Below are 16,583 nucleotides of genomic sequence, written 5' to 3'. Positions count from 1 at the left end.
CGGGCACCAAGAGGCCGCACATTTGCATGCAGCCGGCACCATGGAGTTAAGGGAAACCCCCCACGCCAAAAAAAATAAATGAATAAACTACATTTTTTCTCCTCTCCCAAAATCCATACCAGATCCTTATCTGAGCATGCAGCACGGCAGTCCAGGAAAAGGGGGAGATGAGCGAGCACCCTCCCCCCTCCTGAACCATACGAGGCCACATGCCCTCAATATGGGGGGTGCTTCAGGGCGGGGGGGTGCCCGCAGACCCCCACAACCACCGCCTAGGGTTGTGGGGAAGAGGTCCATGTCCTCATCAACATGGGAACAGAGTGCTTTGGGGTGGGGGGGGCGGGATCTGGGGGCCACCTTGTTAAAGTGGGGTTTCAGATTCCGATAAGCCAGGGTTATGGGGAAGAGGCCCTTGTCCCTATCAAAATGGCAGAGCCCCCCCTGCCCCAAAGCCCCCTCCCCCCATGTTGAGGGCATGTGGCCTGGTATGGTTGGGGGTGAGGGGTGGGGTCCTGGCTTGTCCCCCCTACATTTATTCTCCATGGTCCCACCGTATGTAGTGTAGCACTACCCTTCGTTACGGCCGCTGATTCAAAGTCCCAGGTTCTATTCCCAACAGTGCAGCAGCCAAGCAAACAGCAACGTCATACTTCTAAGTCCAGAAAACACAGTCCATAAGGGCTGCCTTTTTAAAGTTTACTGCAGCAAAACTTGGATAGGGTTCAGGAAGCTGTTGAGTTCTCCACATTACTAACAGGAACAACAAGGACACTCTTCCTTAAAGTATCTCTGCAGAACAGTCCCTTTAACAGTGGGACAACAAGTGGACAACACTGAGGCACCTTTAGCAATGTCCCATGCTAGGCAAGCCTTATACTTTGTACAACAGGGGGTGATATAAGCAACAGTCGCTGAAAGTCTTCCCTTTTGGGTCAGTAGTCACAGTGTACCTCTAGCAGACTCCCCTGTGAACTCCCAAGGCAGGTCTTCAGTGGCACCCCTCTTTAGCCTCTGATAAGGTTGTGGCTGAGCAGGCCCTCTCAGCATGGCTGGGATCCTGATGAGCAGGCTGGACCTTCAGCTGGATGGCCAGGAAGGCTGACAGCCCTTCTGGCTGAGAACTTCTCCAGGGAAAGAACCATGCTACATTGGTTCCAGACTATTTATACACACCCCAGCCACCATCTGAACACACCTCTCTGGGGATTAGCTGGGGTTGCAAAAATATTTAGGCTGCCTATTTGACTCTCCCACCCACTATATTCTGGAAATCTCCAGAAAACAGAGGAATGCATACAAACCTGCCGCATGCCGAACCCAGAGAAGCCCAAAGCAATCAACTCTCCTCTGCTGATTGCAGGAGAGTCAGAAAATAACTAAAATTGCCTAGCTAAAACTAAGCAGCCTTGCAGGAAGGTGCTAAGGAGGGTAGAAACATAGCCACCCTCTCTTGCTCGCTTCTGAGATGGACTATGGGATTTGTAATGTGCATAGAGCAGTGCACATGACCACAACTAACTTGCAGTACTCATTCCAAACAACTGGAAGGTAAGGAAGAGATTCAAGAGCTCTAAAAATATGGACCAAAAGAACTGGATACTCCCTTTTGCTCACAAGTTTTCCCTTTGCAGTAAATCCCAGGAGATCACATTTAAAATCTTGACGTGTTGGTATAGAACCCTGTCAGTACTAGCGTCGCTATTCCCCTGTCGCAGCTCATGCTGGCGATGCGGTTCCCAGGCTGGTACATTACTCAGTGGTGGCCCGTCCATAGGGTACGTACGGGCACTGCCCCCCAAGCAGTCACAAAAAAAAAAAATTTAAAAAGAAAAATAAATAAATACATTTTTTCAAAAAAAGCCCTTAAAAAAAAAATGAAAAAAAGGTCCTTTAAGTGCACTGTGTTTGAGTGCCGGACACAATGCACTATGGGAAGCGTGATGTCTATGTAATCATGAGATTGCAGCCGAGACGCTTCATTTGCAGAGTTTTGACCTGCCTTGTGGCGCAATGGATTGCACCGGAATACTTCCACCTGTAGTATCACTACAGGTGCTTTGTTCTAGCTTGGCACCGCCCTAGGACATGGGCAGTGCTTTACCTCCAAGTTACGACGTCACTTCCGGTTTCCCTGTGCCAGTGATAAACCGGAAGTGACGTCAACAGCTCCGTGGAACGCATGGCCCGAGTGGAGCTATTTTGGTAAGCGATGTGTCTTCAGTGCACTCTCAGTGTGTAGTATGAGTAGGCAACCGGTACCTACGCTCTATAGTATAATTGTGTGACCAGAACCTCAGTCCTATAGTATGAGTCTGTGACCAGAACCTCAGTCCTATAGTATGAGTCTGTGACCAGAACCTCAGTCCTATAGTATGAGTCTTTGACCAGAAACTCAGTTCTATAGTATTATTCTGTGACCAGTACAACAACCTTATAGAATTAATGTGAGACTAGTACCTCAGTCCTAGAGATGGAGAGAGGGCGAGACAGAGTGAGAGAGAGAAAGAAAGAGAGAGAGAATGAGAGAGAGGGGGCAAGAAAGAGGGACAGAGCACGAGAGAAAGCGAGAAAGAGAGAGAGAGAGCGCGAGAGACAGAGTGAGAAAGAACGGGAGAGAGAGAGGGCAAGAAAGAGGGAGAGAACGTGCGAGAGAGAGCAAGAAAGAGGGAGGGAGCGAGACAAAGTGAGAGGGAGAAAGAAAGAGAGAGAGAAGGAGAGAGGGCAAGGAAGAGGGAGAGAGAGAGCGAGAGACAGAGTGTGAAAGAGGGAGAGAGAGAGCAAGAAAGAGGGAGAGATAGGAAGAGGGAGAGAGCGAGACAGTTGTAGACGGTTATCATTGAATACAGGTTGTCATGCCATACTACTGGGGGGTTTATTTGCTAAAGGCAAATCCACTTAGAGAGAAAGAGAGAGGGCAAGAAAGAGGGAGAGAGCACTACAGAGAGAGAGCGAGACAGAGGGAGAGAGCGAGAGAATGAGAAAGAGGGAGATAGAGCGAGAGAGAGAAAGATAGCGAGACAGAGGGAGAGGGAGAAAGAAGGAGTGAGAGGGGGCAAGAAAGAGGGAGAGAGTGCGAGAGAGAGGGCGTGAAAGATGGGGGGAGAGAGGGATTCAGAGAGAGCAAGAGAGAGACAGAAAGAGAGAGCGAGAGAGAGAGAGAAAAGCAGTAAGGCACAAAAAATACAAACCAATTTCCTGGCCATGGCCATTTTACCAATACCTCGACATTGGTATATACCTCTATGCAATGCTGTATCCTGGCCTAGGCTGACAAAGGCCCAGGCCTAGGGCAGCACTTTGCAGGGGGGCAGTACGGAAAGAGTCCCCGCCGGCTTGCGCTACACTGTTAGTGTAGTGCCAGTCTTATGGGGCGGACTGGGCTGAGAGGCAAATTAGTCTAGCGCCCCCATAAAACGGCCGCACTGCTTCCAGGATACGGGCGGCTGGCATTCCGCAACTGTGGGGAGGCGTTGCTTCTAATTTTAACTGTACTATCATCCTGGACCACAAACCTTCCTCACTGTGCTATATGTTTTCTGCTGCACCATTGGCATGGTTATATCTTCTTAGTCCTCTCCATAAAATTATCAGAAATTTGTGCTTAAAGTAGAACTGTAGGCAACCCTTTTTTTTTTTTGGATAGAGTAAGGGAGGGTTATAACCCTGTCAGTTTATTTTTTACCATCCCTGTCCCATTGCAGAGATTTCCCTTCACTTCCTGTCCCATAGCCAAACAGGAAGTGAGAGGAAATCTATGCAAATTAAGGGAATCCATTGCCCCCCACCCCCCCAGGCCCTCCGAATTAGTGTCCCCACTCCAAAATTTCAGGGCAGGTCTTAAACAGCAAGGGGTGTGGCCTTGACAGGAAGGGAAGGGTTATATTTAAATTAGGGGGTACACAAGTTTAGTCAGGCCTAGGGCAGCACAAACCTAAATACACTACTGCCTCTATGGTGCAATACCATGCGTTGTCAGATACTGCCATCGATGGGTAGGATAACGAATGGCATAGCGGATTGATTACGAATGGCATTGTAAAGCAACACACCTAGAGCCATGCATTAGCGGGCATTAAAATTCCAGATATTTATCGTAGCACGAAAATGTGAATAGGCCCTTGGTGTAAGGTGTTGTTTTTCTTTACTGTTTTAGGTGTATTTCCCAGCATGAATGTATTTGTAGCCTCAGCATTTTCTGCATCGTCGCTTAAGGAAGTTCAAAGAAAAAGAAACATGAGGAAGAGAGCGTAGTAAAATTTGACCTAAAATTAAACTTAGTCCAGTCATCACATTATTAAAGCTGAACGTTTAGGTAATTAAAGCAGGCCTTCACCTGATCTATGTTCTGGGTCAGTGACTCAAGCAATGAAGTCAAAAGGGTCAGGTTGACAGCCAAGGAACTGGCATTGTTGGAGAAAGGTCAGTAACAGTAGCCTACAAGTACAGTGTCTCATGGCAATGGCCTTTAAAGTACCACCATAAAGTTAAATATTACCAGTCCTGGCATTAGCAAACTGGTTGTGGCATTTTGTTAGCAGCCTAGTAAGATGGAGCTGTTTTGTGCTCATGACAAAAGTCACCGTGGACAGCAGATCGAAGCCCCTAAAGCTGAACTCTGAGAAGATAAATGATGTGCAAAGTAGATTGGTAGCGATACGATGAAAGGTGTGGACAAGTGGTAGAAGTCGTGTTGCATTCATTTGGCTGGAAAAAAAATTCTCTAGTTTCCTGGTATGGTGACTGCAGATATAGTTCTTTGCTCAATGTCTGGTCACACATCCGCCCCAGTTCATTATAGGTAGTGCTACAGTCAACAAGTCAACATTACATACTACACTGATCTCTTGATAGCTGTCTATGTCCCATCACCACGGTCTTCCAGGGTATACCACCTGCACAGACTGTAAAGCTGGACATACACCACTACATTGTTCAATCTTTAGATTTAATACATCTCAATCTTCTGGCAGTGATGGCTTCTGCCAGGTCATGCATCTTCAGATTTAAAGAACAGCAGTCTTCTGGTAGTGGTGGCTTCTGCTATTGACACTAAGCAGCTAGAGTTTGCTAATGCAACAACTAAATGATCTACTATTCAACCTTATGTTGGCACTTTAACGGGAACTGTCTATAAGGGTCCCATGGACCATACCACAAATCAGTTTCCTGCAGATTGTACACAGGAGTTGTAGTTTGCAGACTCACTCCTTTGTCACCAGGGTAAAGTGTAAGGCTAAAGAAGTGTATTGCTACCCCTATAGGGGCAGTTGATATTACCTGGTTCTTCCCTAAAAGTACAGCCCACCATCACAAGCACCATTTCATTCTCACAGACTCCAGATCCATTCAGGGCTCTAGAACAGTGGCACAGCCCTCAGGCTCTGGAACCCTCCAGGGGAGAAGGAACCCAGCTCACCAGTGCTTTAGGCTATTTATCATCTTTCCAGCCTCCTTCTGGGCACTCCTCTCTAGAAATTGGCTGGAGCATGCTAAAAATTAGGACTGGTTATTTGCATGTCCCTCTCTAAGCTCCGGAAGCTTCCTCCAGAGGCCGGGGGAAGTAATCAAAACTTCCAGCCTGTGAGACCCTGAACAAACCAGGACAAATGATTACTACTGCCTTGATGACAGAAGGAGCCAATAACTAAATTTATCTAGCACCCTACACTAGGAGGGTGCTACAGAAGTACCCCCAGCCAGATAAAGTCCTTTTATAATCATCACTCCTCATAGTACCCAGCCTTTTCATGATGGGTGCTTGAAATGAATGCCCGAAACCAGACATAAAGATGTAAAGCCACCAGCACTTCAAATGAATTAGTTTCACATGTTTATTGTAAAGATAGCGTCACATATAGCATAAGGAACTGATGTTTTGGGACCTCGCAAGGTCCCTTTCTCAATGCAACATAGTGATAGTTCAAAGGGACCCTGTGAGGCCCTGAAAGGTTGGTCTTACTCTTTATGTGGCACTGTCTTTACAAAAAACACGTAAAACATGTAGGCAGGTGCAGTCTACTTTCTCCATTGTAGGTGCTCTGCAGTGACAGTGCAGTTGGAGAGGAAATCAAGGGGAACATGGTTCCTCTATGGTTTACTGGGGCATAGGGAAAGCTATCTGGGTGGATGTTGTGTTTCATCAGATTAGGCGACCCGTCAGAATGTGTAACGGAAGTGACATTTCGTCGCCGCCATCTTGCTACACCCTGCACTCCTCCACAGTAAGGATACACTGAGAAGGGGGCAAGCGGACATTTTGTTACACCCACTGGAGTTTTGCATACAACACATTTTTTTAACCGTAAACTGAGTTTATATAGTGAAATACAGTACTAAGAACTCCATCTTACTGTTTGGATGCTAAATTATAAAAAGCTGCGGCAAGCGTGCTGATCTCACAGGTTTGCTAATCGGACAGAAGTTTGCTGCTTTTAAAATTCGACATCTAAACATTCACACGGAGTTCTAAGTACTGTCTTTCACTATATACACTCAGTTTACTCTTAAAAAAAAGTGTAAAATGCAAAACTCCGGTGGGTGTAACAAGATGTCCGCTTGCCCCCTTCTCAGTGTATCCTTACTGTGGACGGTTGCGGGGTGTAGCAAGATGGCGGCGTCGAAAACGTCACGTCCGTTACACATTCTGACGGGTCACCTAATCTGACAAAACAGCTGCTGCTCCATGTGACTCTAGCAGCCATCTTAGGTCAGGCAGAGCATATCTAAGGTCCTGGCTGCCAGGCTTGGTGTGTATTTTCGAGTGGGTAGAGTAGGGACAGGTACCCTGTCTGGTAGGGAAAGAATTCTGACGAAGAGGGAAAGTGTAGGGCCGCAACTTCTCTGGACATCTTCCCACTTGGACACAAGAAGGCCAGGCCACATTCTGCCCCTCCTAACAGTTGCTGTCAGTTCAGCTGAAACTTGCTCTATACATTCTATAGGATCCTTGAGTGTTGGGATGTCTTCCCATTGAAATCTGTCTTAGCATTACTTTAATGCACGTTCTTACATCGCACTTGGGCTGTGTTATACTGCCGCACTGCATTGCCCCCCACCTACAAATGCATTTATTTGGCGTGCTGGTGACTTTGCATCTTCATCTCTGCCCAATGACATCATCAAATGAAAAAGTAAGCCATACAATTATTTTTTTACAAAATGCTGGTAAGTTGAGAAGGACTATATGATCGGTAGGGCAGATATTGACTTCTCCTGCTTAGCACATAACATTGGAGAAGGCATGTTGTCTTTACAGTTCTATCACAAATGTAATTATAAAAAAAAGAGCGATAAGACAAACTCACCTTATCTGCCAGGTGTAGCGATCCCAAAATCTCATCAGTCAAAGTCATATTTCCTTGCTGGTCAATCTAGAAGATAGAAGGTCAATGTGTGCAGTTAATCGAGACTCGCGGAGGGGGGTTCAGCTGCAAAGGTTGTAGAAACTCTGGATGGAGCGTTTATTGAAAGCGAATAACTGGTTTTGGCTGTTCTTAAGCAAGCAACGAGCCTGTCCTATGGCAGGGAGGGGGGGAGTGGACAATACTTTGCTCTCAGATGGAATGGTGTCAAGGAATGTGGAAGTAACTGAGCAGCTCTGCAATGACACAGATACATTCTACATAGGGTGGCATGTCCCGTAACCCAATACATACAGTCAGGCAGCAAAGTTCTTCTATAAAACCGGTGACGGGGAAAGTGGGTCTTGCCCTTGGCAGCCAATCAGATTCAGATGTCACCTTGCTACTGCAATTTAGAAAGCAAAGCAAGAGATCTGATTGGTTGCTATGAACAACACCTTTGCTCACCCTTACACTCATTGTTTTCAAGTGTACAGAAACTGGTTACTAATTCACTTAGGCCTGTTTCACGGGGCCTTTTTAACCACTTCAGCCCCGGAAGATTTTACCCCCTTCCTGACCAGAGCACTTTTTGCGATTCGGCACTGCGCCGTTTTAACTGTCAATTGCACGGTCGTGCGACGTTGTACCAAAACAAAAGCGACGTCCTTCTTTTCCCCAGAAACAGAGCTTTCTTTGGGTGGTATTTGATCACCTCGGCGGTTTTTATTTTTTGCGCTATAAACAAAAAAAGAGCGACCATTTAGAAAAAAAAATTCAATATTTTTTACTTTTTGCTATAATAAATATCCCCCAAAAATATATAAAAAAACAAATTTTTTCCTCAATTTAGGCCAATATGTATTCTTCTACATATTGTTGGTAAAAAAAATCGCAATAAGCATATATTGATTGGTTTGCGCAAAAGTTATAGTGTCTACAAATAGGGAGTATGTTTTATGGCATTTTTATTATTATTATTTTTTTTTTTTTTTTTTAGTAATGGCGGCGATCTGAGATTTTTATCGGGACTGTGACATTATGGCGGACACATCGGACACTTTTGACGCTATTTTGGGACCATTGTCATTTATACAGCGATCAGTGCTATAAAAATGCACTGATTACTGTGTAAATGACACTGGCAGGGAAGGGGTTAAACACTAGGGGGCGATGAAGGGGTTAAGTGTGTCCTAGGGAGTGATTCTAACTGTGGGGGTAGAGGGGCTACCTAGGACATGACATCGATCACTGCTCCCGATCACAGGGAGCAGTAGATCTCTGTGATGACACAGGACAGAACGGGGAAATGACTTGTTTACATAGGCACCTCCCCGTTCTACCGCTCCACACCGCAATCGCGGGCCGTCAGAGAACATCAAGTTTCCGGGACCTGCGGCGTGTGGCGCGCGTGCCCGAAAGGCGGCAAATTTAAAGGGACGTACCTGTACGCCCATTTGCCTGCCTGTGCCATTCTGCCGATGTACATCTGTGTGCGGTGGTCGGCAAGTGGTTAACCAATCACCATCTATAGGTCATTTATGGTGATTAAAACAAACTCACGGTTTGAGAAGTAGCTGTGAGCTTTGTATCATTTTATTCAGCTAAGCTTTCATATTTACAGTACTGTAAACGTGTCTCCCCTACGCCCGCCATGGTTCCCGGGCTGTCACACTCCCCATGAGAGCCCAAAACTTTGCTAAATACTGTCACGATGGAGAGCGGAAAGAGACCGGGGGGAACATCCTGATGTGATCACTAAATCAGGAAGCGCTCAGCTATAAGGGTTCTTTCACACCGGTGGCCAGGGGGCAGTAAAAACAGGTTTAACTGCCCCCCCCCCCCGGGCCACCCATCCGAATTCTGACATTACAGAGCTGTACACATGCCGCAGCAGCAATGCTTTGTTTCATGGCCTTTGTATTTTTAACTGCAGAGTTTGTCAGATGGGGATTCCATTAGGATCAATGGGGTTTGTACTGAAACCATGAACCAAGCGCTTGGCTTGCAATTGTGGCGCGGTCCTGGAATGTAAAATATCCTTTCGCAATTTAAAAAATGAAAAAACAAACAGGTGGCAGTAGCACTTCCTGAACGCCTGTCAGTTGCTGCTATACCGTTCTCTAAAAAGCGATCCACCGTGGATCGCTTTTCAGAGGGCGGTAAGCTTACCACCTGTCTGAAGAAAATCCTTAATGTTTCCAGTTTCAGAGCTGTCAAAATCCCAGTTGAAATACCGGGTGCACAGTGGATTCAGCTCTAGTCCAGCGGTTGTTTGACTACAGTGGAGGGCAGGGGACACATTAGAGGCCTAATACTCCCCTGACGTCGCTTTAAAAAGAACCTGTCACATGCCAATGCTATCACATAGGGGGCTTTAAAAGTCTTTTAACCCCTTGCCGACCGCTACATGTCGATATACGTCAGCACAATGGCAGTGGTGAGAAAATGGATGTACCTGTACGTCCCCTTTAAGAGCCGGGGATAGCGGGCACGCATGACCGTGCCCGCTGGACCGGCAGACTCGATGTCCGCCGGTCTCCCGGCGATCGTGTCATGGTGCCTCAGAAAAGGGGAAGTGCCTATGTAAACAAGGAATTTCCCCATTCTGGCTTGTGTCATGATAGAGATCACTACTCCCTGTCATCAGGAGCAGTGATCGCTGTCATGTGACTTGAAGCCCATCCCCCCACAGTTAGAATCACTCCTTAGGACACACTTAACCCCTTCATCACCCCCTAGTGGTTAACCCCTTTGCTGCCAATGTCATTTACACAGTAATCAATGCATTTTTATAGCACTGATCGCTGTATAAATGACAATGGTCCCAAAATGGTGTCAAAAGTGTCCGATGTGTCCGCCATAATGTCGCAGTCCCGATAAAAATTGCAGATTGCCACCATTACTACCCTGTTTCCCCGAAAATAAGACCTAGCATGATTGACGGTGATGGCTGCAATATAAACCATACCCCCCAAATAAGCCCTACCCTGTTTCCCCCGAAAATAAGCCCTACCCTGAAAATAAGACCTACAAGGACTTTAACTAGGGCTTATTTGGGGGGTAGGGCTTATATTGCAGCCATCACCAACAATCACGCTAGGTCTTATTTTCGGGGAAACAGGGTAATAAAAAAAAAAATTAAAATTAAAAATGCCATAAAACTATCCCCTATTTTGTAGATGCTATAACTTTTGCGCAAACCAATCAATATTCACTTATTGCGATTTATTTTACCAAAAATATGTAGAAGAATACATATCGGTCTAAACTGAGGAAAAAAATATTTTTTTTATATATTTTTGGGGGATATTTATTATAGCAAAAAGTAAAAAATAATGCGTTTTTTTATTTTCAAAATTGTCGCTTTTTTTTTTTGTTTATAGTGCAAAAAATAAAAACCTAACAGGTGATAAAATACCACCAAAAGAAAGCTCTGTTTGTGGGAAAAAAAAATGTCAATTTTGTTTGGGTGCAACGGCGCACGACCGCGCAATTGTCAGTTAAGGCAACGCAGTGCCGAATCACAAAAAGTGCTCTGGTCAGGAAGGGAGTAAAATCTTCCGGGGCGGTTAAAGCATTGCTTAGGGACGGTTTTGGGTTTTTCACAATTACAAGGTCACGCACAATTTTCAGACTTGTCATGTTTGGTATCTATTTACTCGCTGTAACCCCTCCTTTTTATATTTTACCAAAAACATTGGTATTACATTGTTTGTACGCATTAATTTGAGTGTATTTTTTACTGAAAATATGTGTTTAATAAACAGTTGTTCAAATATTGTGCGACATAAAAAAGTCAACAACCACTATTGTACTCTGCATGACCTCCGCTTTTAGAAAATATGTAATTGTTTGGGGTTTTAAATAATTTTTCAGCATAAATTGCAGGATTTTAACATGTGAAAAATTACAAAATTGCCCCAGAGGCCAGGTACTTAATCCCTAAGCATTCTACATTCTTAAAATACACAAGTCATAAAATAGTGGCGCTAATCCCCAGGTGGGGAGATGCCAGACACTCTTATCCAGCCAGTGAGCTGAATACAGACGTGACTAGAGAAAAAGTGAAAAAACATATATTGCTAAATATCCCAAAAAGTAAAATTAATATTAAATAAAATAAAAAATTCAATATGAGCAAATATAAATTATAACACTCAGTGAAAGTGATATACAAATATATAAATCCAAGAAAAAATATATAATGAAAATTGAGCACAGTAAATATCTATAAAGTCCAGAAACCAATCAATCGTGAAAAATAATCGTGAAAATATTTGAAGAAAGTCCAAAAAAAGAGTGAGGGTGACTCCAAAACTGTTCAGCTGTGTTTTCAAACATCCACCACACCTCTGTGACGTGAATCCACTCCCTGCTGAAATTCAAACTCACCAGCTGTTAAGGCCTCTCACTCTCATGTTTGGCCTGACAGAGCCTCTAACCCACTTACATGGGGGTTAACATGCGAGCATACACCTCCACTGCTCCATAGGAACACCGCTTTTCTCAGGTTGGTAGTATGACATAAAAATAAAAGAAGCTCCAATAGTGTAATCTCGTTTAAACGATTTAATCACATATAAAACAACTTGTAATGAACTCACATTTAAAATAAAATAACAGGCAAGTCACTTCACGGCAAATGGAGAAAACCCACAGCACAGCAAGCAATAGTAACTGAAATAACAACAGGCAGGCCACGGCGGACCCAGGAGGTGTGTGTGCTCACGTTCGTCTCACCCGTCCGTTAGCACTCGTCCCTTCACTGGAGCTCCGCTCTGTCCCCCTTCACTCGCACTCGTGTGAGATCGCCGTGTAGCTACACGGCGATCTCACACGAGTGCTAGAGGAGGGAGTGAAGGGGGACAGAGCGGAGCTCCAGTGAAGGGACGAGTGCTGCGGACGGGTGAGACGAACGTGAGCACACACACCTCCTGGGTCCGCCGTGGCCTGCCTGTTGTTATTTCAGTTACTATTGCTTGCTGTGCTGTGGGAGTTCTCAGCTGAGCAGTTTTGGAGTCACCCTCACTCTTTTTTTGGACTTTTTTCAAATATTTTCACGATTATTTTTCACGATTGATTGGTTTCTGGACTTTATAGATATTTACTGTGTTCAATTTTCATTATATATTTTTTTCTTGGATTTATATATTTGTATATCACTTTCACTGAGTGTTATAATTTATATTAGCTCATATTGAATTTTTTATTTTATTTAATATTAATTTTACTTTTTGGGATATTTAGCAATATATGTTTTTTCACTTTTTCTCTAGTCACATCTGTATTCAGCTCACTGGCTGGATAAGAGTGTCTGGCATCTCCCCACCTGGGGATTAGCGCCAATATTTCATCTATAATTTTCTTTTGGTGAATTTGGTTTATATATATTTTATTGTTAAGTGGCAGCTTTGGTAGGGTTTTGACATTTATTAACATAGCGCGGAGGTGGTAATACAGGTCAGGGGTGGCGTAATTTGCACCTGGTTATCTCCGGTTTCCAAACAAGTCATAAAATACCTGGTGATCCTGGCGATCCTGTCAATCCCTTCAGAGAACAACCTCTTCCTGTTTAAAACCAATCATGCCAGGCACCAGTGGCGGCCCGTCTATAGAGGGTGCATGGGCGCCGCCCCCCCATCCATGCGTCCAGCCCCCTGATCTACATATCAGGGCACCGGACTATGGGTTCCAATGAGGGGGGGGAGTGTTTTTTTGAAGCAGGTGATTAGAGCCAGAGGCTCTAATAGGCTTCAGAAAAGGGTGGGCTCGGGGTGCAGAGCACTGCGTTCCGACCTTACCCAGTTGTTGTGACGATAGCCAATACATTTTCACTATTTTCACCCTAAAGTTCCTCCCCGCCAATCAGGAGGCAGGTCGTGAGACCTGTTTCCCGATTAGCCAAAGCGTCAGGCGATCCTATTGGAAGCCTAGCGCGTAGGCGGAGGAGAGAGGAGACACATGGCAGAGGAAGCTGCTGGAGGAGCGGACGCCGGAGCCACCTAGATTGGTAAAGTGGCAGACTGCCGGCCGCCTGGGGTGGGGGGGGTGGTAGTGCCGCGCCGCCGGCCGCCCGGTGGGGGGAGTGGTTGTTTGCTGCCCTCCCCACAAAAGAAAAACCCAACTGCCCCCATTGAGAGAAGCAAGTCTGTAGCATGGTCAATTTGCGTCTCTTTTCTTGACATTGGAGATACTGGACGCCATGCCATTGCTTGGCATGCTTGCAGTCCTGATGTTAAAATATTGCTGTCACGCCCCCCCCCTCGGACCTGCTCTCCACAGTGTGAATGACAGCAGCTTCTGTTAGGGATTGACAAGAGATATCAATCATCCTTGTACACTGCCTACAGCCTAAGTGGGTTTTCATAGACATAAAGGTCTTCTTGGATCGCTTCTCGGCTTTTTGGCTAAGATCAAGTGTAGTATCTGTTCTTATCAGTCATTGGGAGGGAGAATGCCTGTGCCTCTTGTTGTTTGGGGGTGCTGGTGAGTATCCATTCTGATGTAATCAGGTAAGGAATGGTGAGGGCGGTGAATATAGCCTGAGTCCCACAGGCATGTCCCCGTTTGATGGCAGGCCTTTCCCTAAGTTGTTTAAGTTCTGATGCCTTCCTGGTAGGAATGGGGCTGCACTGGTCTGGCTGAGAACAGGGCTGTCAAAGAAGCCTGTGGTGTATGTGCCCCTGGAGTTGCAGTACAGGGGTGCCATAATTCTCATGGTGGGGGAGTTCACCCTGGGTTTTTGCCACTATGGCCACTGAACCATGTACACAATTTTTTCACGCCTGCCTCTAGTGCCAGGCCTTTTGGCTAGGACTAGAAGAATTTTTTATTACTGGCCAAAGGGCCTCCCATGGTACTTCACTATGGCACAAGCACTTATCCACTTCCCTTTTTCCCTTTTTTAATATGTGTGTTTGTCCCAATACTTTTGCACAGCACTGTATGCACTTTCTCACCTCCAGATTAGTAGGGTCTAGGTCCTCGGGCTTGCCCTGAAAGTCTTGGGGGGAGGGCACGTGGCCTTCTGGTCGGGTTCTCTCCCTCTCCATTAAGGATCTCCCTTCGGGGGAGCCCGGTCTAGTACTCAGGGTTGGTTTGTTTCGGCAGGCCTCCTGAAGAAAGGGGCCCGCCTGGTTTCGGCTAGGTGGACCAGTGAGTACCCCAGTCCCTGTCAGGAGCCCTGCAACCTAGGGGATCAAGGCAAGGGTCCTTTTTCTTTGGAGGACTATGTGTACACCCTGTGCACTTTTTTGTGTTGTGTAGAAACTCAAGTGCTGAGATGGAATTTGTGATAAATGGTGATTGAAAAAATAACTAAATAATTAAGCTGCAATCAATCATGAGTGTTCAGGCACCCTAGTGTGAAATAATATTAAAAAATAAATGATGCGCTCTAATTAACTTGTCAATCAGTGCACGGCTCCCCTAAAAAATTGTATATGCAATTAATACTAAATAAACAAAATACCATATGTGGGTGCAAACGTCAAGCATCAAATACATGTGATCAACCGCAATCACACTATAAACATATACATATATACAGTGGCGTCGCTAGGGGGTGGCTTTTGGGGCTATAGCCCCGAATCTGGGGCCCATAGCCCCAAGTCTCTGCAGGGGTCCCCAAGGGGAGGGGAGGCTCTCTGGGGACCCACCCTGATGTAAGTGGGGGGCTCTCTGGGGACCCTGATTTAAGGGGGAGGCTCCCTGGGGACCCTGATTTAAGGGGGAGACTCTCTGGAGACCCTAACGTAAGAGGGTCTCTTTGGGGACCCTGATGGAAGGGGGAGGCTTTCTGGAGATATATATATACACACACACACACACGTATATTATATACATGTGTATGCCCGCCCAAGCCTATGACTTTCTTTACTACGTTGCTATGGGCTCTAGCCCCAGATCTTTTGTAGACCTAGCACCGCCCCTGCATATATATATATAAATGTGCATATATAACTATCAGAACTCATGAACTGTCATATTGGTAGGACATGCATAGTGAAAAACATGCAAAAAGGCTTATGAATTATGGTATTCCAGCTAACTATGCCTCAAACACAAACAATAATAATCACCAACAAGTCCATTAATCATCTTCACTCAACCATAGGAGTTGGTTTGTGTTTTGATTTTCAGCCTGCATTCAACTATGCCTCCAAAGTAGATGTATATTGTTTACCAGGTCATTCATAGATAGCAACTTGCGCTTTGTTTCACTCTCAGCATGCAGATGTTTCATGTAAGTAAAACAATACACATCATTGCGCAATGATCAAAAAGAAACCAAGGGGAATAAACAAAGTGATACACTCACATAGACCCAATTGTAGGTCAGGCAACAAAATGGAAAGCAATCAGCCGCTATGAGCGTGATTCCTCAAAGCCGCTGCTGCCATGCTGGTATCTCGCAACGGCAGTGCTCGTCACTAGCTCCTCCATTTCAAATTTGTGTGCACACTAGGTGTTTAATTATTCTAAAAGTGTGTATCACTACGCGACGAGAAAAAAGAAAAAAAAAAGTCTTCTTGGATCTATGAAGCTGTGAGAAGCTGCAGAGCATTTCTTGCAGTCTTCACCCTCAGCCGCCAAGCTTGGTAAGAGAGGAGTAGGAGGACCTAGCAGTCACTTGCTCATGGAATAAAGTACTAAAAAAAAAAGGTACATAATCTGTTGGGCCTCACCTTACAAATACATTCAATTTCTCCAAAAAAACCCCAAAAAAAACTCTCCTTCATATTCTAGTGAAAGCTAGGAGCAGGGCCGCTGATAAGGCAGTACAGCCCTCCTGTACTGGGCCCGGGCCCCATCAGTTCAAGCGGGGGGGGGGGGGGTGTCACCAATTTTCTGCCTTCACCTGCAGTGCTGCCAGCTCCCTTTCCACTCCCGCCCTCCAGATGTGCTGCAGGGGGATCAGTTCTAGCATCCGTGCCCCCATCTCTACTTTCCAGGCCCCACTGTGCACCCCTTTTCCGCACAGCTTGGCTGGCTTCCCTCCTCTCCTGCCGGAAGCTGCTGCGGGCACACAGGGGAATGTTTCCGATAAACATGTTATGTAATAATGATTTTAGTGTATTTTTAATGAAATGATGTGACATCGTCCACCTGATATAGCCATTTTAGGTCATATGTGCCCATATGATGTCACAAACATCCCCGGCCCTTTTTCCTTCTGTCCACTGTGGGACTGGAAATCTCCCACCTGCACCTCATTGTCCTGGCAATGGCAGCCAAGTT

General features: G+C 45.6%; 1 protein-coding gene and 1 pseudogene across 2 annotated transcripts in view; one reads left to right on the top strand and one right to left on the bottom strand.

Moving 5' to 3' along the window:
• ANXA9 (annexin A9) overlaps positions 1-16,583 on the bottom strand; it is a 61,238-nt gene that overhangs the window by 34,826 nt on the left and 9,829 nt on the right. The window contains exons 1-2 of one of the 2 annotated variants that reach the window (XM_073610095.1): positions 7,656-7,771; positions 7,305-7,370 (exon numbers count right to left, since the gene is read on the bottom strand). In XM_073610095.1, coding sequence (XP_073466196.1) covers positions 7,305-7,352 — 48 coding nt within the window. In that variant the 5' untranslated portion in view covers positions 7,353-7,370; positions 7,656-7,771. Of the gene's footprint in view, positions 1-7,304; positions 7,371-7,655; positions 7,772-16,583 lie in introns of those variants that run through there. The other variant, XM_073610094.1, reaches the window with a different exon arrangement.
• On the top strand, positions 13,731-13,864 carry LOC141120754 (U2 spliceosomal RNA; annotated as a pseudogene).

The sequence above is a fragment of the Aquarana catesbeiana genome, linkage group LG13 (assembly GCF_042186555.1).
Source record: "Aquarana catesbeiana isolate 2022-GZ linkage group LG13, ASM4218655v1, whole genome shotgun sequence".
NCBI lineage: Eukaryota > Metazoa > Chordata > Amphibia > Anura > Ranidae > Aquarana > Aquarana catesbeiana.
The sequence above is the reverse complement of the archived record's forward strand: the minus strand, read 5'-3'. Positions and strand labels throughout refer to the sequence as shown.